This window comes from Papaver somniferum, chromosome 11 (genome assembly GCF_003573695.1).
Source record: "Papaver somniferum cultivar HN1 chromosome 11, ASM357369v1, whole genome shotgun sequence".
Taxonomy (NCBI): Eukaryota; Viridiplantae; Streptophyta; class Magnoliopsida; order Ranunculales; family Papaveraceae; genus Papaver; species Papaver somniferum.
The window spans coordinates 73,587,414-73,611,090 of NC_039368.1; the positions used below are offsets into that span (position 1 = coordinate 73,587,414).

The 23,677-nt window shown below is 37.6% G+C and overlaps 1 protein-coding gene across 1 annotated transcript; it reads right to left on the reverse strand.

Annotated features, from left to right (window-relative positions):
• Positions 1–17,068: 17,068 nt before the first annotated feature.
• Positions 17,069–19,638, reverse strand: LOC113322616. The gene is made up of 2 exons (XM_026570746.1): positions 18,768–19,638; positions 17,069–18,535 (listed from the first exon to the last, which is right to left on the reverse strand). Exon 2 carries the CDS (start codon positions 18,434–18,436, stop codon positions 17,357–17,359), a length of 1,080 nt encoding a protein of 359 aa, XP_026426531.1. The 5' UTR covers positions 18,437–18,535; positions 18,768–19,638; the 3' UTR covers positions 17,069–17,356.
• Positions 19,639–23,677: the final 4,039 nt, after the last annotated feature.

Genomic DNA, 23,677 nt, shown 5'->3' on the forward strand with positions numbered 1-23,677 from the left:
AATTCCTGCTACTCTTTTCATCTTAGGTGTTGCTGCTGTAGTAATGGAAAAACCAATTAGGGACATGATTTTCCTTTCATTACCATAACCTATTAGCGACATTGTTTCATTTTTATCACCAGAACCAACAAGGGGTTTCCTGCTCATCGTCATTGTATAGACTAATATAACATTAACAATTGATGGTGCTGCTAATATGGGTTTATAGGAAAAATAGCAGCTGAAAAGGAAACGACGATTAAATTCAAAAGATATTTCATTAACTCAGGAAGGATTACTCCAGCCGTTTCCCCAAATTTTACATAAGCGCTGTTGGAGAAACTATGAGATAGTCCCACATTGCAAACTCCTTAGCCTAGATCTTAATGTGTAAGATGTGGAGTCACTCCACTCATTGCCAATTGGTTTTGAGTTGGAAGCCCACACACTTCAAACATGGTATCATAGCTAGGCCCGTATGAGAGATGGATTGAGAAGTAGACCCAAAGGGCTGCCCATCCACCCGTACAGAGGTCGGCGTTGTAGTGGCTTAATCTCCTCGCCCTACACGTGGAGGGGGAGCATGTTGGAGAAACTATGAGATAGTCCCACATTGCAAACTCCTTAGCCTGGATCTTAATATATAATGTGGATCCACTGCACTCATTCAAAATCGGTGGCTTGATAAGCAAAATAGCACACGAAAGGGAGAAGGAAACGATTAAAAACCCAAAATTGAAGCTCAGAAGGGACAAGCAAACGACGAGTAAACCCAAATTCGACGCCGAGACAGGAGAAGGAAACGACGAGTAAACCCTAAATCCTAAAATTATAATATCTGAAAACGGAACTGAGACAGGGGAAAAACCTCCTCAGTTCAATTTAATAACTTGATTTGTATTCAAAATGCTGGAGATTTTATTTTGGTTTTCAAAGCCCATGTTCATGAAGAACCACTGGCTAGTCAAAACGCGCCAGTCCCAATCTCTGGATTCCCTTGCCGAGGGCGGTCAAGCGTTTGAAACTCTCTAGTCACGTCTAGGAATTTCAGAGCCTCGATACTTTACCGGCCTGTACTGACTGTTTTTTTTTAATAGGAAGGAATTATATTTCTGAGAATAATAAATTACATATTGTTTTTATCTAATTGGATCATATCATCAATCCAATCAGGTAAAACATCTGTAAAAACAAAATAACTACTTTCAGATCTAGCATATTTGCAAGTTCATCGGCTAGATGGTTTTCCTCTCTTTTAACACGAGAGCATTCCCAAAACTCAAAAAATTTTAAAATTATTAAAGCATCAGAAATAAGATTATAGGCAGTCCAATTCACAGCCGTTGAGTTTCCTTTTAGAGCATTGATCATATTGATGCAGTCTCCCTCTGGGTGAATTTTTGTTTTCCCCTCTCCTTTAGCCCATAATACTGCTTCTAAAAGAGTTTTTTTTGCCTCAGCTTGTTCTGCATTTAGTGCTCTTCCTGCTCCTCCTCGCAATCCATTGCAGTCTCCTGAAATAGGCCTACATATCAGTCCATAACCATGTACTCTAGAATCCTTAATGTATGACGCATCAAAATGGATTTTATCAACCAAATATTTAGAAGGGACCATTTAGGAATTGTACACAGTATTATCAAGATTGATGCCCACAGATATGTTACTCAATTTCCATTCTCTCATTTTCGACAAGATGGCTGAAATGATTCCAGACTCATTTACTCGCACCTTGTCAAATAGTTTAGCAAACCTAAATTTCCAGATGTACCAAGAAGTAAAACTTAATGTTTCAAATATCGTTTTGTCAACCTGCAAATGAGAGTTAGTAGTTCTAAACATATCACAAAGCCAAGTATGAAAGCCCATATTGTTTAGCACATATATGATTTGAGGATCAATACCAGCATATATTCTTCGCGTTACTTCGCAATCCACCAATATATAATGCATGTTTTCATTACTATTACCACACAAACAACAATTAACCTCACTATACTGGGTATGTCTATCCAATCTGTCTTTAGTAGACAAAGAATTATGTAAACATTTCCACATGAAGTGTTGAATTCTAGGCGTCAGATTACACTTCCAAAATGTGCTCCAAGCAATATTTTGGTTATCATTAGTTGGTTTTATAATTATATACTCATTTAAGATAACTTTATACGTTGTCTTGACAGAAAAAATGTCATTCGCAGATGGCTTCCAACGAAGTTTTTCTTCACCAAACATAGGTATCCTTATATCAGTGATGTCTCTAACTGTATTTTGATCAAACAAAGCATTTAGAGTATCAAATTTCCAAGTTTTAGTTGATGGATCAATCAACTGATTCACATGAGACATGTTAGAAGTGACAAACTGAGATGTAGGAGGTCCATTACAACTAGGTATCCAGTTGTCTTTCCAAATAAGAATAGAATTTCCGTTCCCTATTTCCCAAACATAATGTTTCTTAACAATTTCTAGTCCTCTACAAATTTCTGTCCAAATCCAAGATCCTTGTTTAGGCATAACATCAGTAAGTGGATTCATGTTCTCAAAATACTTACCTTTAAGAATTTTAGCACATAAACTGTTAGAGAAGAGACAGTTACTGACGGTTAGCAGTAATTCAAGAAAATACTAAACTATTTTTGGGAAAAGAAAAGGTTAGCAGTTACTCGGGTAAATCTTTTAGTGGAATAGAAAAGGTTTTTTGTTTGAACGATTTTTTGGGGACCATGGTTCTATTTTTAGTAAGACATTTAGAAGTAAATCTAGGTCACCCCTTATCTATATATTTATATTAATACCTAAACTACCCTCCTGATTAATTTTGGATAATGATTAGTGAAATGATTAAGCTAAAGAAGTAGAATTATTGAGAGAGTAAAGTTAGAGAAGATGAAGAAGAAAAACATGGGAAAAAAAAATTGAGTTCACTAATCTTGAGTATTCAAGTGATGATTCAATTGATGGTAGAATATCTGAATCTTCATCTCCTTCCTCTCCTAGAGTATTTGTTAATCTTCACAATGATCCGGATATGAGTTATTTCTTAGATGGTGATTGTATTCTTCCCCAAACTCAATCTCAAGATGAAAACGATGGATTTTACCAACCACAACCGGAGGAAGAGCATTTGGGTTATCAGGTATGCTTCAAACTTAGATAATGTTGGTTTAATTGCTCCAAACTTTCAAAAAAACGAAATTTTTTATGTAGATTTGGGACAGTTCGGTTACCATATGTCAAGAACATGCAACCGAATGCACCTGAAAGTGTAATTCGGTTACGTTTTCCAAACACGCAGGTTACCGAACTCGCTCGTTAATGGAGGTTTTGGTCGTACAGTGTAATGTTAGGTTTGCCCACAATGTAACCGAACTTTAGGGTCTAGAAGTTCGGTTGGTTCGCAAACTTTTATCCAAAAGCGTATCTAACCGAACTCACCGATAAAAAAAACCAAAGTTACAGTGCTATATTCGGTTACCTAGTATAAAATGGTAGGTAACCAAACTTTGAACTTAACAATTTATTTGGGTACATCTTGTGTGTTCGGTTACATATCAAATCGCTCTACCAACCGAACTTAAAGTTCGGTGATATCCTTATTTTGCGAAGGAACCGAACTTATGGACTTGTGTTGTTCTAATACAAGGGGTTCGGTTAAAAGTATTTTTTGCGAATCAACCGAACTTCGAGTTCGGTTAAGAAAAAATTAATTCGTGATAACCGAACTTTTTGCGACGTAACCGAACGTTTTGCGACGTAACCGAACTAAAATTTTGGCTGAGACTTGTTCTTTGCGATGTAACCGAACTTTTCTCTTGAAAAAAAAACCTCCATTAAACCTCTCTGCTACTTCCATTTTCAACTCATTTTGATGATTACTTCTCATTTATTCAACCAAAAATGAATAACAAGTAATGGGTTTGTGAGAATTCTTTGTTAATGTTTTAAATTAAGCTACATATATAGAGGTGGTGGTGGTTGGTGGTGGTGGTAATCGGAGGTGGTGGTGGTAATCGGCGGTGGTGGGAGGTGGTGGTGGTGATAATCGGAGGTGGTGGTAGTGGTAATCGATGGTGGTGGTTGATGAGTGCCAAATATTGTATATATTTATCTCTTTTTGTTGGCATTTAACTCATCTTTTGTGCATTAATTCTACATTTTATCCCATATTCTGTATTTTCATTGTTTTCAAGAATAAATATTTTTATTAATTAATTTTGCATTTTTAGGTAATAAATAAAGTTCGGATGAGTCGCGGAGCGAAAAGAGCAGAAAAGTAGTGAAAAGCCGGGAGAAATTACGCAAGGAAACCGCGAAGAATGGTGCGCACAACCTCATTTTCTACACACAAAAGCGCCTCCGTTCTCAGCCATCAGATCATTTCTCAGAAGCATCCGACGGTCGCTCCCTCATAGAGCATCGAAATCTGATGTCTCTGCCGAGCACCACAGCGCTGAAATTCCAAGCCTTCAGATTAGATGGTAGTTGAATCCAACGGTCGCTCCCTTGCTGTTCATCAACGTTTGATATCTCCGCTTTACACTACAACACCTAACCCCATCTAGAGCCGTTAACTTCGTTGTATCAAAATATCTGACGGTCGCTACCAACCTCATCAGTAGGAACCATCCGATCTACCTACCATCTTCGCATCCCACGGCTAAGCGTCGCAAATCATCAAACTCGATACACTCGCCTCACACCCTAGCGACCGAGCACCATCCACCTAACCAGACACACCCCCCTTCTCTCCCAAACCATCGAGCCATACCCTCTCCACCATCACCTCCCCTCTGCAGCTCTGCAGAAACTCCACCAGCTCTGTCACCACCTGCTCCGCCACCCACCTCTGTCACCACGTCAAACAATGATAACCCATCATTGCTCCCATCTCCCTAGTCCATCTAATTTCTCAATTTTTGCACATTCTCTTTCAGAAACCCTAGGCGTGCAAAATTGGTAAATTAGGTCGAGCTAGAGTGAAATTGAAGGCATGGAGAGGTAGAGAAGGACAAGTAGAGTAATGGGTTGCGTTCAATTTGATGTTGCTACATCAAATTAGGTGAGAAATTACTGAACCCTAGCTCTGTCAGTTTGGGTGAAAAATTGGGGAAAACCCTAATGATGTAATTGGGTATAAATTGGGACTATGGGTTGTGTGAGAAGCTATGCTTGGATTAGCCTGCATCCAGGACTTTCATGTCCTGTTAATGTGTTTTTTTTTTCTCTTCAGTTTTGTGCTGTTTCATGCACTTTTCAATTCCTGTTAATGTTGTTCACTGTTAATGTTTGGATTAGCCAGCATCCAGAACTTTCAAGTTCTGTTAAATTTTAATTTACAAGCTCATGTTCAGTTCAATTTCCATGTTCTGTTAATGTTGTTTTTTTTAGTTCAATTTGCTGCTTAGTTTCATGTTCATGTTAGACTTTCATATCCTGTTATTTATAGTTAATGCTCTGTTAATGCTCCTGTTATTTATGTTAATGTGATCATGTTCTGTTAATACCTGTTACTTGTGTCCTGTTAATGCTATTCTCCCCTGTTGATGTTTGTTACATGTTCACTGTTATGTTAAACTTGCTGTTAGATGGAATGCTAGGCTAGATACATTTGAAGCTTTGTTGTGATTGCCTGTATTCTTGCCTTGCTCCATTTCAGTTTTTCCACATCCCTGCCCTTGGCCTTAGGCCTTGGTTTACTTGTTTTGATCCTTGCTGTTGCCCTGTTGTGTCTTCCCTTTTGTTGCTGTTTAGTTTTCATTTGCTTTGTTCCTTGTTTTTGCCCTGTGCAGTCTTAACTGCTTATGCTGCTTTTTGCTTGCACTGCTCTGTGGCTTAGGTCTTTGCCACTGTGTTGTTTTCCTTTGGCTTGTTCTGCTGCAGTTGTTGTTGCTGTTTCATCTGCCCTGCAGCTGCTGTGCAGCACTTGTGCTGCTGCTGCATCATACTATTTGCCCTGCTTTGCCTTTCATTGCCTTGTTTTGCCCTGTTGTAGCTGCTTTCATTGCTTAGGCTGCTGCTGCTACTTGCACTGCTTGTGCAGCTGCTGTGCAGTCTTGCTACTGCTGCTGCCTCTCCAAGCCAACTAAGCCCAAGTTCAATTCAGTGAAGCCCAAAGGCCCAGTTCATTAAGGCCCACCCATAGTTTAGGTTAAGGCTAAAAGCCCAATTCAGTCAACTGTGGGCTTAATCAAAAGCCTGAACTCAATCAAAGGCCCAAAGCCTAGTGCACTTCAAGACCAACTGAGCCCAAGCTCAGTTCATTTCATTGTTAAAAACAAACCCATTAGGCCCAATTTACTCAAAGGGTATTCTAAGCCCAAAGCAAAACTAGAACCCAAAATAGCTAAACACTCCAAAACACACCCGATCTCTGTGGATCGACCCGTACTTGCACGAGCTACAACTGACGACCGTGCACTTGCGGTATTACTGTAGGCCCCCGTTTCTCTGCGCTTAATTTTATACATATCTCCGGGCCCACCAAGTTTTTGGCCGGGGATAATTTTTAGGACCCTTTTAGAAGCCTACCAGTGGTCGGTGGTGGTGAGTGGTGGTGGTAATCGGTGGTTGGTGGTGGTGATAATCGGAGGTGGTGGTAATCGGCGGTGGTGGTGGGAGGAGGTGGTAGTTAGATATATATATAGTTATTAGGTTGGTTTTAAATTAAATTAGGTTAAGGGTAGGTTAGTCATTTCAACACTTTAGGACACCCCATATAACTATAGGAAAGATGCCCTAATAAAACCATGGTCCCAAAAAAATCATTCTTTTGTTTTGTTTAAATTGTCGATGGGCTTACACTAAATAACTTTTTTAAGCCCAAAATCAAGAGCCAAGCTCTTATACACAAATACGATTCATGACTTCACGTTAAGAAGTATAAACTCTAGAGCATTTATTTTGATTAGTTTGCATCATTATGATCTAGCAAGTGATATATGTTTTCAAATTAATTAATCTAATTGTTCTGTTTGATTATGTTTTTATTCTAAGGCTGGTTGACTAGTTTAATTGAGTGAGTCTCTATTTGCGTAATTCATTGTTGTTTGATCTTTTAGGAATTATTGTTATGAATTCAGGAATGTCAATAAATTTTTGGATGAGTTGTGGAGGAAAGTTAAGAACCAACTGTTGTACATCTCCTTATATAGGCATGTTATTGTTGTAAATGTGAAACGTGAACGCTTGGAACCGAATTTGTTCTTCATGCTTTAATCATGCTAAATATCTAAAAAGGTATTGTTGTTTCAGGATGTTAGGTAAATTAACATACAACTAATATGGTTTTTGCCATCTGATTCTATTAACAAAAGACTTAATGATATGCATGTGAATTTTTTTGCATCAAAGGGAATACAAAGGCATTCAGAGACCCCACCCCAACCCCAATCCTAAGCTTGGACTTCAGAAAATAAAACCTTAGAGAAGTAAGACCCTTGGTGAAAACATCTGCAGCTTGGTCAAGAGTAGAAATGTAAATAACCTGAATGTTCTTGGCATGTACAAGTTCTCTGAAAAAATGGAAGTCAATAGCCAAATGTTTCATTCTACTATGGTATTGAGTTCCCTTTGATGCAATAAAATAGGTGCAATAAAAGTTTCAAAAACCGTTAGTCGATCAAATCAATCGAAAACTAATAACACTGCAATTATCTAGTTTCCCAGCAACGGTACTCGTAGAGCTTCTTGATTCCACAAAAGTCTTTAAACGAGCGGTCGTAAGAGATTTTACCTAATTATGATATTTTCCACTCCGAATAGACAAGAAATGAAGTATGCATGGCTCTTAGAATAGTTTGCTAGAAATGCATACTTAGAGCTTCTCCAATGGAATGTATGTGAAGATAAATGTCTAACTCCACATAGGATAGACATCCATTTTCCTTAAAAATCTTCTCCAACCCAATTTTTTAGATCAATGTGAAGATGACATGGCATAATTTTTGCTAGACATTGTCAAGGTGAATATCAAGTTTTAGACACTCACCTTGACAATGTCAAGCTATCCAAGTAAGCTTTTGCTTCCTAAAATTTATTCCAATATATTAAATAGCCCTCTTTAGGTGTAATAAAATCTAAAATGTACTAAAAATAAAAAATGCATTTAATTCATAAGAAATCACCAACAACACCATTGGAGATGAAATGTTTTCTCTCCCTAAATTTAAGGGAAAATTGGAATGAGGATGTCTTGTTTGAGTTGCCACCTAGGAAACACACACAACCACCATTGGATAAGCTCTTAGGTATTTATAGACTAAGGATGTTTGGACATCAAGGAATTTCCAAAACCGAAAATATTCTCAAGATATGCAATGAATGGCGAAATTCGGTTTTCCTATTTCCAATAAATGATTGTCTAATATTTCGAAATCTCTCAATAGAAAATCTCCAATTATTAAATGCACGTTACTAATTTTATTCTCTAGAAATATGCATTTAATTGTTGGTAATTAAAACATATAAAACCAAAAACCTTAATTAAAAGATTCTAAATTTATTTCAGCACATGATCTCTTTAAGTACTAAGGATATCTTTGAACAATAAATGATAAGAGTTATTATACGTCTTCAAAGTATGTTGACGTCATTTCACTATAAATCCTTATTCATATTTACATGGATTTACATTCTTGGAATTGGTCATACCAAACTTCCCAACAAGTTTAGAATTGGTTTTCCTGTATTCCAAGACAACTATGTGATTGATCAAATATCAAATCACATACATGTTCAATCGGTTCTACCAATCACTAGGATCGATTATACCTCAATATGAAAATACTTTTGATCAGTCACACAAGTTACCAGGACGGGTTACATCAGTTACCAGGATCGGTTCCATATTTCCATGGTATTGCTTGTGATCGGTCACACCAGTTACCAGGACCGGTTATTAATTACAAGGATCGATTACACAACATATTATGATCGGTTACACCAATTACTAGGATTGGTCACACCTATTACAAATATCGATCATACCATCTTATGGTGATTACTTAGGATCGGTTACACCAATTAATGAAAACCAGTCATACCAAATTATAAGTCAGGCATTACGATTAGTTATACCAAGATACATAACCAAGGCTAAGATCGGTTTTACCATCTCACACATATTGGTCATCCAAATACTTGCAATGAATAGCTGAACCAATAAGCCTAATGATTTCTTTTTCGATTCACGAAACAAGTTCATGAATGTACTTCCTTTAAACGAATGTAAAACATTGTTTCCTATAATGAAATCTTCACCATAACAATTCACATAATCATAACAATATATACAAGATTATGTCGATGTCATATCTACGAAGTTCAAATTCAAAAGATAAGCGTTATACTTCGTAGTTTAATTCCCTAATACTATGATCATACAAATATGACCATGTCACATCACTAAAGTATTACATAATATGTATCGTATATACATCTTCGCAGTTATGTTTTCAATATAGCACGACTTGAAAGATACATTAGGAATGAAACAGTTCAAGTCAATATTACTAACCTCAAGTGGAAGGATGATGTCGTCGTTGTACTTCGTTACTTCTTCATGTTCTTAAGGTCTTTGAAGTAATACTTGTATGTCTCAACATTCCTATACTTTCTAGTATAACCTTAACGAAGTTTACTCTAGTATATAATCAAGCGACTTTAGATGAGTTTTGACACATTAAAATCGGACAACCAAACTTGACATACCAATGCTTGGTGAGTTCAACCGACCTATGCTCTAACAATATCCCCTTTTTAAAATTTTAGTGACAAAAATCTTATTACATATGGATAAAAAAATTACATAAGAATTCATTTTACATACGTTTGATTCCAAGTTTCAACAGCACAATAACCTGCATATATTCAACCAATAAATATCGATGCTGACATTTGAATAACAAAAGCTTTTACTCCCCCTAAAGGTAAGCTAGGTAAATATTCAATCCGAACATATTTTGTATTCCCCTATTTATAGTCATAATACTACAACAACAATATGATGTGTTTTTCCCCTTATTCAGTGCTTTACTCTTTCGTTAGATATAACGTTTAAGCATATGCAATTGTGTTTTCCTTAGTGATTGCAAATCACTTGTTTACTCCATATATTTCCCCCCCTTTTCACAAAATGACAAAGGTTTGAGAAAATAAAAGACAAACCGAAAGGATCTTACAAATCTAAAAACACATGTAAACAACCTATAAGAGTTAAACACGAAGGTTTCACATACCACTTTAGATAACCAATATTAAAACTGAAACTACAAGTAATTTAGTTTTAATATGTTATCAAGGAAACACTTGCTCGAAGCAATTTTCCCTAATAGTTTAACAAATCGATTAAGAAACTTAATTCCCTTGTTAAAACGATTGTGTATGCACAATCACTTATTTCTATAAGACTAAAATAAAGATCAGAATTAACTTTATTCTCTTATCAGGCTCAATTTATTCAGACAATAACTTAGAACTTCCTCTTTAGACAAGACAAACACTAGGTTAGTTAACTATTTTTTCTTGACAAGGCATTCGATTAGACTTAAATAACCGAATCCTCCAATTTGAAAAATCTAACTAAGATCAGAATTAACTTAATTTCTCTTACCCAGAATCAATTTGGAATAACCAAATGATCCCGTATGTCATTAAGCCATAAACAATACATACAAACCAAAATAAATTGAATTGGATAATTATTTTCTCAATCGGAAACAATTGAAACAAACATTGACATTATAGCACCGCAATTGCACCGAATTTCATTAAGCAAAAACAATTGATACCCAACAATAAATAAGATACCAAACAATAAGCCAAATACACAGTTTTTCTTAACCGAAAAAAGAAAAAAAGAACAACAACAAAAGCAACCTTTACCAGAGAAAGGTTGAAACGGTTTTAACTAATGCGTGCCAATAAAAAAAGTTGAAAACCAGAAAATTTTAGAGCATAGCTCGGTTGAACCCACCAAGAGTTGGTATGTCAAGTTTAGTGAATCAAAACCCATCTAAGAGTCTCTTGATTATATACTAGAGACAACTTCGTATATATTAGACTAGAAAATCTAGGAATATTGAGACATACAAGTATTACTCGAAGACCTAACGAACGTGAAGAAGTAACGAGCTACAACGACGACATCATCCTTCCTCTTGAGGTTAATAATATTGACTTGAACTGTTTCATTCCTAACGTATCTTTCAATTCGTGCTATATTGAAACATAACTACGAAGCTGTGAATGAATTTTTTACTGTAGTAGTGAGACATGATCATAGTATTAAGGAATTGGACTACGAAGTATAACACTTATCTTTTGAACTTCGTAGATATGACATCGACATAATCTTATGAATGTTGTTGTGATTATGTGAATGGGTAAAGGTGAAGATTTCATCCTAGGGAACAATTTTTTACATTTTTTTAAAGGAAGTACATTCATGAACTTGTTTTATGAATCGAAAGGGAAATCGCTAGGCTTATTGGTATTGTTATTAATTGCATATCTTTGGATTACCAATATGTGTGACATGGTAGAACCGATCATAACTTTGTAATGTATCTTTGTGCAACAAATCACAATGCTTGACTTATGATTTGGTATGACTACCAATTTACCAATTTATACTCATTTTCTAAGGAATCAAACCCGAATCCATGACAAATGATTTCGATATTGTTCCTACGCTGGTTAACAATGGGTGTACATGTGATATACATAATCCCACCCATGTATATTTGCAAAATTGCATATTCAGCTGCATAAATACCCCCAGATGATGAGATACAAGAGAAAACATTCAGTAACCAACCAGTTCCTTGGTAGAGGCATGAATATGAGAAGCACGGAACCTCTGGAAGCACATATAATCAGTATGAATTTGTACAGGATTGGGAGTCAATTTGAAAAAAATACTCCCAATCCTTACCTTATCAGTGTCACTAACCCTATCCTTAACATTTAAAAGATTAAAGAGTAAATCGAGTTTCTTTTGCGATTGAAGAAAGTGAGTATCAGTGAAGCGTTTATTATCATTATGAATTGAGTTGTACTAGGATTTCGAAACCGCACTGGAACGCAGCAGAATCTTGACTGGAAGCTTGGTTGGTATTTTCTCTAGAATTAGATTTTGATGAAGGTGCTTCTTTTTTCTATACACTCTTTTCGTCTTCAAATTTATTGGTGTTGTTGTAGTAATAGTATTAGTGGACTGTTCGGTTTTACTTTTCACGACACAACCAATTCCTGCTTCTCTTTTCTTCTTAGTTATTGTTGTCGTTGTAGTAATAGAAAAACCAATGAGGGAGTACATTGTTTTCCCTTTATTACCAGAACCAACTAGGGGTTTCCTTTTAACACTTGTATCTGAGTTGTTAGACTCAAATACTAAGAAGTGGAATATAATGAAAGTTAGAAGTAACTTTCCCTCTGCAATTGCGGAAAAGATTCTAGGGATTAGAATTTTCACCAACATAAATGGAAGCTTGAGACAAGATAGATTAAGATGGCTACTTACAAATAATGGAAATTTTACTGTCAAGTCCATGTACCAAAAACTTAAAAATCCTTCTATAGATACTACAAGAACTGATAATATAGCTTTCTGGAAATCTTTTTGGAAGTTAAATGTCTCACAAAGAATCAAAATTTCTTGTGGAAATGTATTCATAATGCTCTGCCTGTTAGGAAAAAACTAGGACAACACAAGAAAAACATAGATATGAGATGTATTTTCTGTGAACATGAATGTGAATCACTGAAACATCTGTTTTTTGAATGTTCTTATGCTAAATCTTTCTCAATGCTACCCCCAGTGGTAGGTATAAATTTCAATAATGATTTAGATTTCTCTTTTGCACAAATGTATTCTAATTGGATTGCAGGGGTGTACGAAAGTTCTGACATAGAAATTATGGCCACAAAATGCTGGTTGATTTGGAAGGAAAGATGTCTCATAATCTTCCAATCCAAATCAACCTCAAGCCTCCAACTCTCTTTAGTTGTGCAGAGACACTTGGCTTTTTGGTCTCCCCTGAGACAACTAAACCAGGGAGTAACTTCTTCTTCTGCACCTGTACTTCAAAACCAAAATGTCATTGATAATAGTGGATGGTTAAAACCCTTGAAAACTCAATTTAAAATTAACTTTGATGCATCTTGGAATGATTCTTGTACTCCTGCTGGGTATGGTATAATTCTTCGCTCTGATACAGGAAGAGCTATCCAAGCTACAGCTGGGTCATTCAGTGCTTCCACAACAGAAGAAACTGAGGCTTTGAGTATGCTGGAGACGGCAGTTTGGGCAAAGAGGAACTTCTGGTAGGAAGGTGATTGCCAGAGGTTAATCTTATACGCTCAGCCTAAGCAAAGTAACATTTTTTTTTTGGAGAAATCAAGCTATAGCTTCTGAAGCAATGAGGATTCTGCAGACTTGTGAACATTTCTTGGGTTTTTCTTTTAAGAATAGGAAGTGTAATGAAATGGATGATACCTTGGTGAAAGAAGCGTGTAAAAGGGGAAAACATAAACAACAATGGCTGCTGATGTCAAACTTCTTGCACCCTGTTTTGTTATCGGATTTATGTTTTTCAAATTCAGTTGTAATTTCTAGTTTTCGAAATAGGGTTAACAATATGTTGGGCGGCACCAATATCTCACATCAGTTATAGGAGATAAGGGAAACCAACATTTTGGATGACTCACTGTAATTTTCCTTCTGTTTCAATATAAGTAATTTAAAAAAAAATCAGAAAAACAACAACTAGAGGTTTCCTGCTCAGCGTCATTCATTGTATAGACTTAACAATTGGTGGTGCGGCTAATGCCAGTTGATGGAGCAAACACAGTATGGATTTATAGGCAGCTGAAGAGGAAACGACGATTAAATTCAAAAGATGTTTCATTAACTTAAGGAATGGAAACCAATGTTAGCGCAGAAAAGAAAAATTTCAACCTTTTCCCCAAATTTCAAGTAAAAAAAACCCCGAAGCTTGTTTGGCCCGCTTATTAGAACGTGCTTTGGCAAAATTTGGGCCCTCAAATTAAGTGTTTTTACCTGGTCTCCCCTGTCTGATGTTTTTTTTTTTAATTATGAGGCCTGTCTGGACTGGTCTTGAGTAGAAATCGGGCCGGGCTGCCTGACCTAACCTAATTTACACCCCTACCTAGGGCTGCACAAGATCCGCCCACGATACCCAAACCCACCCGTACCCGCTAAGTCCGTGGGTTTTTAATCCATACCCGCCCGTTGTGGGTGCGGGGTTGGTTATGGAAAAAAAAACCCGCTATCTGTGGGTGCGAGGTTGGTTTAAGCTAATACCCGCCCATACCCGCCCAAAAAACCCGCAGATTATCTACCATTAGATAAAACTAATCCTAGTCGTCCATTATGAAACCCTAATACTAGTAGATAGGATAACTGATAACCCTCATTCACTTTCTACACTCTTCTTTCTGTTCGGCCTCTCCTCTTCTTCCTCCTCAGTTCTTCTTCTTCACCTACGAACGACAATTACCAGAAATCTTCACCAGAAATCGACGACAACAACTTCGAATCTTCACCAGAAATCGACAACAATCGAAAAATCAACAGATTCAACACTTAATCTTCATCTGTGAACTTCCTAGATATGAATATTTTGGGGGTTTTGGTTTTTTTTTTCTCACTTAATCAAGGAGAATAGAAGTTACTCTAAATACTTGAATATAAAGCGGGTTTAAACCCGTTTAAACCCATACCCGCCCAACCCGTAGCGGGCGGGTAACAAAACCCGCCCGCTGTTTGTGGGTGCGGGGTTGGTTATGAAAAAAAAAACCCGCAGTATGTGGGTGCGAGGTTGGTTTTAGCTTATACCCGCCCATACCCGCCCATGTGCAGCCCTACCCCTACCCATTAGCAGCCTTGTGAATCGGAGCCAACTTGGTTTGTAGACTCTGAACCAGAGGCATATGTATTTATCGAGGTTATACTATACTCCAAATTATGGAGTCAACTTACGTTTGTTAACTCCCGAATTGGTGCCAGTTTGGTTTCGAGAATCTCAACTGGAGACAACTTTTTGTAGGCACAGGTTGGCTCCACTTTTGGGAGAGAATTTGAGCAAATTGAGCCAACTTATGCTAGTTAACTCCACTTCGGGAGCCAACACTCATTCATCATATAGCAACACTCGTTCATTCGGTTCTAATAGATTCATGTCAACAAAAAATGTCCACTCATTCGCTTCTAATAGATTTGAGACCTACAAGTGTTCTCAGACCTACAAAAGATTTTTCATACGATACTAAAAGAACTTCATTTTTCTTCGAAGATACAAAAACAACATATCTGATTTCAAATAAAACTGCAAATCTTATAAATTGTAATTACAGCAACTTGTTGTCCACCCAACCCCAATGTTTCATGACATCCTCATCCTCTTAAATGTCTTGTAATTGAACATATATCTTCCGAGCTCTAAACCCATGTGGCATGCAATTTCCTGCAAAATAAACACACGCTGGTCACCCACCCTCCAAAGAAATTCAGTATCAAAAAAGAAGGAATTAGATTTCTCAACCGCCACAACTAAACTGGAGCAACTATTTACCAAAGTAAGAAAATCAACAATACAATGTACTGCTCAATCATATAAACCCAACATATCCATGCTCTGCATACCCCACTTAACCCAGATTGTTAACTAGCAAATAAGCAAACACGGGAGTCATAGGACAAGTCTTCAAAAACCAATCAAGATAATACGGCAATATGGGATCTGCGTGTACAGATAGCATATTCAATCCAAGAAACCACTACTTAATCTTGTTGCTAGCTTTAACATTACAAACAATCTACTAAATATTCTTAATTTGAAGATAACTAAACGTATACAGTTGTACTCAATATGTTCTCTGCAATTTGTTTCATAGTACTTGAGTAAGCTTTGGTTCTGGCAATTGATATCTAAAGGTGATCCATCAGAATAATGAATGCAAACCAATAAAAAGCTGCCAGGTTATGTAGTTAAGTGCTTCCTCCATCAAACGAAGTAAAAGGCTTAGTCGCGTGACATTGCTGGAGGTAAAACTGTAAGCTAAAAAATGCTGCACAATAGTTACCTGGACACCAACAGACTGGGGTGGATATCTGCAACACGTCTCGATAACACCAACATAGAGGTGTCCCATGAAGAAGAATACACAGGAAAACGCCAACTCCAAATATCGACTTCCAGGTTGTATCCTCCAGCCAATAATATCTCAGGAGCTATATTGAGTGGATCCCCATCAAATAACTATAAAGGATAACGCCAAAATAGAGGTGTCCCATGAAGGAGAATACACAGGATAACACCAACTCCAGACATCGGTTTCCAGGTTGTATCCTCCAGCCAATACCTCAGGAGTTATACCGAACGGATTCCGATGTGACCATGAAGCTTCTGCCCTGCTAATACAAAGACTAAAACTTAAGTACCAAACAGATGAAGTCGGAAAACATAAACTACATTTTTGGATCGAGATTACCAGGTTGGATATAGGCTGCAAGACCAAAGTCAGCAAATTTAACTGGTGACGGCGAACCTTTAGTGGCCAAACGAATGCTCTTAGGTTTCATACCTCTGAACAGCCCCTTTATCATGGCAATAAACAACCACCTGTATGAGTATGAGATGTCTGAACAGAACCCTCACATTGAACTGCCAGAACTTCCCATGTTTCTCCAGCCTTGTTACATATTCTGGGACACATTCTGATCTGCTATTTCTTGAGTGCTTTGAGTAGTAAAGGCATTGCTATTACTATCAGTAGAGTAGAGACCAAACCACAGAACCATTTATTTCCACCAAATGGCCAAAAAAGAATTTCATCTACTTGCCCAAGAAAAAAGTGTAAGCAGTGGGCCTAATTTCACCTAGTAAAACATAGATGGAAATGCAAAAAGTATCTGCAAATGAAAGTATGTCGCGGAACTTAGAATTATGTAGAAGAGGAATCCTCAAACAACTAGAAATGCTACCACTGCTAGTGTGTCCAATGCAACATATTCCAGGCCATAGCAGAAAGATGATCAAGCCGTAGCCGGTAGGCGAATCATTTCTAAGAAAAAATGAATTTAAATTTACCAAGCAAAGAAGAGCCATTCAAAACCTCCCAAAAAAGTTTGAGAACAGCAGCCATGTTGATTGTTTCAATAAACCACAGGTTCAACTGATAAAAATAAACAATCATGTGAAATATTTCACGTCACACAGATATTTGTCACTTGATACGCGCATAGGTAGCAGAACTGTGTATGATAATAACTAGCCAACAAAAGAATAATAATCTCATGAACCTCTGTCCACGAATACATATGCTGAATATGGAGGAATTCTTCTCAATGAATTTAACTCTTCAAAACCTGAATATTTCTTCCCACTCCTTCAGGTACAAAGGATTGCAGAGAAAGGAAGTTCTCCCCCTGACAGTGCAGCTGATAATCCATACTGGAGCAATAAATATTATCATCACTATCATCAAGGGTGTCTGAGGGTTCTTTCATCTTAGTTTTAAATAAACCATCATCATGAGCATAATAAGCTGATGCAAGCTGTAATTTTTTGGAACGCAGGTCGAAAACCTGAAGATGTCTCCCATTGAACCAGTAGAGAAAGATCTGATCAGAGAAACTAAATATACGAGTTGGGGGTGTGGTAGTGCTGCCGAAACAAAAACAGCAGGGATCTGGTGCCTGGTGGGAAATAATAGGCCAGTATTCATCGTGATGCAAAGGTTTCACACAAACATCCAAACTCTCCTCCTTAACCCACACTTGCTTGACATTATCCTTGAATATGTACAAATGAACTTTACAACAGCAGCAGCAACTACCACTGCCATGACGATGATGACGGACAGGATTATAACAATCACTTCCATTATTCCCTGATGATTTTTCTATACGTGCAATACAAGGATACCCTTTGAACTCCAAGGGATGGGGATAATCAAAAAGTGACTGCTTCTGCTCCTCGCCAGTTGTACCTTTACTTTGGACTTGAATGAACTGAAACTTCTCATCATGCAGATTGAACAATAGCAACATCTCCATTTCATTGTTGTTACCTTCAGCTCCTCCTCCTCCTCTTCCTCCGCCTCCTCCTCCTCCTTTTCCCACAGTTATCTTCCAAACCAAGCATCCGCCACCATAATTACTACAAAAGATGGCCTGTTTGTCTTTACCAGTGGCTGCTCTTACCCGCGTAATAGGAAGACCATGAACTGATATGGGAGTGCTTGCAGCAGTGACATCTCTCCATGATTTAGTTCCCAATGTAAACACAATGAGGTTAAGCTCCTTTTGAGAGGTCCGATACACACTTACCAATTTGTACTCATTTGCTAAGGAATCAAATCCAAATCCGTGACAAATGATCTGGGCATTGTTCCTACGTTGTTTAACAATGGGTGTGCAGGTGATATACATAATCTCACCCCTGTATATTTGCAGAATTGCGTATTCAGCTGCATAAATACCCCCGGATGATGAGATGCAAGGGAAACCATTGCAGTAACCAACCAGTTCCTTGTTAGAGACATGAATAGGATGAGTACGGAACCTTTGGAAGCACAAATAATCAGTATGAATTCGTACAGGTCTGGAAGTTAATTTGAAGAAATGACTCCCAATCCTTACCTTACCAGTGTCACTGACCCTATCCTTAACATTTAAAAGATTAAAGAGTAAATCGGGATTCTTTTGCGATTGAAGAAAGTGAGCCTAAGTTAAGCGTTTATCATTATGAATTGAATTATACCAGGATTTTGAAACCGCAACGCACCGCAGCAGATCCTTGACTGGAACCTTGGTTAGTATTTGCTCCATAATTAGATCATGATGAATGTGCTTCCTTTTTCGGTATACTCTTTTCTTCTTAATTACTGTTGATGTTGATGCAGTAATAGAAGACGTAGTTTTCCTTTTATTACCACAACCAATTAGGGACATGGTTTCACTTGGATCACCAGAACCAACTAGGGGTTTCCTGCTCATCGTCATTGTATAGACTAATATAACATTAACAATTGGCGATGCTGCTAATGCCAGTTGGTGGAGCAAACGCAATATGGATCTATAGGCAACTGAAATCGAAATGACGATTAGATTCAAAAGATATTTCATTAACTTAAGAAATGGAGACCAATGTTAGTTCAGAAAAGGAAAACTCCAGCCTTTTTCCCACATTATACAACTTTGATCGACTGTACATAAGTGGCGCAATGGGTGGTGTATATATATATATAGTAAGGCAACGCAAAATCGGTGGCTTGATAAGCAAAATAGCACACGAAAGGGAGAAGGAAACGATTAAAAACCCAAAATTGAAGCTCGGAAAGGACAAGCAAACACGAGTAAACCCAAATCCGAAGATGAACAGGAGAAGGAAACAACTACAAAACCCTAAATCGAAGCTAAAAAGGACTAGGAAACGACGAGTAAACCCTAAATCGGAGCTCAAAAGAGTAGGAAACCCAAAATCTAAAATTGTAATAACTGAATGAGAGACTTGAGAACCAATTTGAGCTGAGACAGTGAAAAACTCTACCCAGTTTAACAACTTGGTTGCATTCCTTCCTCGGAGAACCCTAACCAGAGTTTCACTTTGGGAATTGGAAACGCTGAGAAGATGAAAGATTAGGCGGAGGTTTGTCTTTTTTCTTTTGGAAAATGGCAATTTAAAATAGTGGTTGAAGAGAGCAAATTACCGCAAAACCCTGGAAGAAATGTCGGTTAAGTCCCTTTTTACTGGGCTTATGACTCTCTGGTCTACCAGGCTTATGACTCTCTGGCCTACAAGCCTATTATCGGCTAGTTCAAAGTGAAAACTACAGTCAAACAAATGTTCCGGAATTTTTTTAATTTTTTTTAAAAAAAGAGTATTACATTATCTTGTTGGAACTTGGAAGCCTAACAAGCTAAACTCCAATAACGTACTATTATATTAATTGAACAGGGTTGCCGTGCTAGTCTACTAGCAAGTCTCATGAGTAACCTAGCCAAGGGAGCCGAAGCGGATGGGAGTCTGAAATTGTGTTACAAGGGGGTAAGTTAACTCTATCTTCCATGTTAAATCTTGCAATATTACGCCATTGGGGGTTCGAACCTGAGACCTCCTGGAGCACATGAAACTTTGAAAAACGGGGATGTTCAGCTGAGCTAGGTGTCTGTTTTGTAATTTATTTTTTTATTTTTTGTAAATATTGGTTGTAAAATCATGAGTTTCTAGGGGCACTAGCACGAGCAAAAATGGTTCAAAAGTCTACTATTTGAATGAGAGAAAAAGACCCGAAATCCCAGGAGCTAATCCAAAAGCACCTACTCGATTGACAGGCATAGCTTTTGTAGCTGCTTTATCTGCCTGAAGTCGTGTAAACAAGAAATGAATTCCTTCATTCTTTAAACAACGATGCTTCCTTGACCGTGGAGAACGTGGATTAGCATTATGTCCTTCTTACAAGGCATTCCCCATACAGGATTGACAGAAGTGCTAGCTGAAGACTTCGAGAGAAAATAGAAGATGTTTTTTTCCATTCCTCGTAGCCGCTGATCTCTCCGAAGCAAGAAATCAACGTCATTTTCCTCTCTTTTCCCATTAAGTCCATAGGGTGGCACCATTGGGACTTACGATGAGCTTGAGTACATGTAGGATAGACCGGTGCTAAAACCTTTGAATTACGGAGAGAATCCTTTTCCAATTTTGATAATCGAATCGTATGTTAAATCGTAAATTTAAGATTCATGATTGATTGGTAAATTTTTACATGTATGCCTATATATATATATATATATATATATATATATATATATATATATATATCGTTGAACTGCACGGAACATTCTTAATTTTGATATTTGATGAACGTCTAATATAAAATTCGATGAACGCAAATGTATAACATATTAATTTTGAATTTATAACAACGAGAACTAAGTTGGGGAAATGGTAGAGGGCGCATACTATTAACATGAGGGTCTCAGGTTACCTTTCAATTATTTTCAAGTTGGTGGATGCAAAATGGAAAAATCTTTCGATTTTTTAAAGATGCAATTCAATACTACGATTTAACTTAATTTGAAATTTTTTGAGATTCAAATCGTGAATCGTGCGATTTTCAAAACCATGTTCACGCGTGCCCCATTTTTTGTAAGAAAATTTCTCCCAAACTCATACTTTATAAAATTGTGTTTTTGGTCTTTTATTCCATGTCCCAAACTTCTTATTCCTCTGAACTATGAAGTAATCCCGATAAGTAATATTGATAAGCATTATAAGAAAATAGATAGACTGTACAAAAATATTGATTTTGAAATCATTATTTGGGGAATTAGGGTTTGTGAAAATTAGGTTAGGTTTGAAGTGTGATTGATGAGAATCCAGTGGAGTCAGAATGTATGTTTTTTTTCCTTACATACCTTTTCTATAGTTTTTGGGTTACCTTTTTTCTTATAACATTAGTAAAAATCATGCACTATCTAATTATGTAGCAAACACGTGTTGTTATGGTTAAATTTAAATCCTTGAGACCAATTGGATGTGTAGTTACCTAAAATTTGAGAGAGGTTAGAAGTGGGATTCTAGGGTTTCTGAAAGTGAGTTACGGGAGGTTGAGCACGAACAGTCTTCACCTAAACCATGCACAATGTCCGTTTAAATGCTGCTTCAGTCACATGGAAGATATTTAGGGCTGATCTTAGGGAGGGAAGAACATGAAGAGAGAGATCAGAGAACAAGTTGTTGCTCTGAAAAGTTATGAGAAAGATGATCGTAGCTTGGAAAAATAAATCTATTTATAAATGAATTCTCTAATCTCAGGTCAGTGAAGATAAGGATTGCTTTCCTTGTCGTTCGAAGAATTCTCCTGTCTCTTCAGGAATATGGATAAACTAGGTTGATTTTATCTCATTATTCCACCTCCTTTACTCTCTTCTGCGGTGAGAAATAAGCCAGATATTCCTCATACGTGTCGTATAACGCCAAACCAAAACCTTAATTGATATCCCCCCATTTGTGTGAAGTTGAGTCAGTCTTTGTGATGATGTGTTGAGAGAGAAATATCCTCTTTAGCCGAGTTGGCCAAGACAGAGAGAAATTCTCTCATTTGTGAGAATAACTAGGATGAGTCACGTGAAAAGGCATGAAATTCCTCAGGAATCGTGTGCATATTGTAAGAGGAGCTGAGACTGATCTCCCTCTCTCCATGGCCGGTCACATATGTCATGCGAAGACCGTATTATTATTTGTGGGTCCCTTTGTTGAGCATGCGGAGCTCAAAAGAGCTTATCCATGTTTTTTGATAGACATGTATAGTTTGGGCTCAATTTACTTACCATGAGTGTGTTTGGAAGGATGAGAAATAGGCTTGAGCACTAGGTAAGGCGTCTGCCTATCATGTGAATCTCTCCGATATTTTGATTTGCAGAGAGATTTGAATCTCTCCGTGATTTTGCATAGAGATTTGGATATATCCGAGATTTTGCAGACGGATCAAAATCTTCCCGTGATTTCGTAGAGAGATTTGAATCTCTTCGAGATTTTGCAGACGGGTCAAAATATCTCCGTGGTTTTGCAGAGAGATTTGAATCTCTCCGAAATTTTGCGAACATATTTGAATCTCTCCGAGATTTTACAGACGGATCAAAATATCTCCGAAGATTTTCTTAACGGGTCTGAATCTCTCTATGGTCAGCTGAGACTCGTCCTGAGAGAAAAAGGCTTTGTACGCAAATTATGCCTCTGCGAGACTTTGGCTCACTTTTCTTTGACCAGCGTATCTTGCAGAGATGTGCTAGGAATCAACTGTGTGTCCATATGATGGGCCAACAAAACCAGCGTATCCTGAAAGGACGTTCTAGGAGTCTGTCGAAAGGGCCCGGAGGCAGAATAACCAGTGTATATCGCGGGGATGCCCTAGGAGTTATTTGGAAACCTCAGTAAGTCGAGTCAGAGCCTAGAACAAACATGACCATTATATCTCGCGATGATGTACTAGGAATAAGTCCTTGATCTCAAATAGGGTGAGTTGTTCTTAAAGGAGATATGTAAATCTCCGCTCCGGGTCATAAGCCGCTGGGGACGTATTTACGCATACAGAGCCTACATGACCAGCAGCATCTCATTGAGGATGTATACTAGGAATCATGGCATTACAATCAGCCGCGTCTCGCGAAGACATGCTGGAATTGTGGTTGTTCTGGTTCATAAGTCTACCGGGAATGCTTTACGCTATACAGAACCTACGTGACCAGCAGTATCTCGTCGAGGATGTGCGCTAAAAATCACAGCATCACGACCAGCAGTGTCTCGCGGGGACGTGTACTAGAAATCGTGGCTAATGGAGCCTTGAGGATCAAGGGCTTAATCTCTCCCGTGAGAGTTGAGTTTTGTCTATGGTATCGAAATGACACTTTTGCCCCTTATACAAATTTCACCGTCTACAGTAAGTACCCTACTCAGAGTAGAACCTTGATTTTTTTTATGATGAGTATATAGATGGTTACGAATTGTTTAGGCGCAAAATTGAAATTCACGCGGTCTTCTAGACTTGTTGAGTCCCCGAATTGACGTTTAGTCTTTTATTGTTATGACTCTGATCTTGGAATCGATCCTGGACTTGGGAACCTCATGGTATTCTGTGTTTGGAGGCGTTAAGAGCATGATAATGGAAT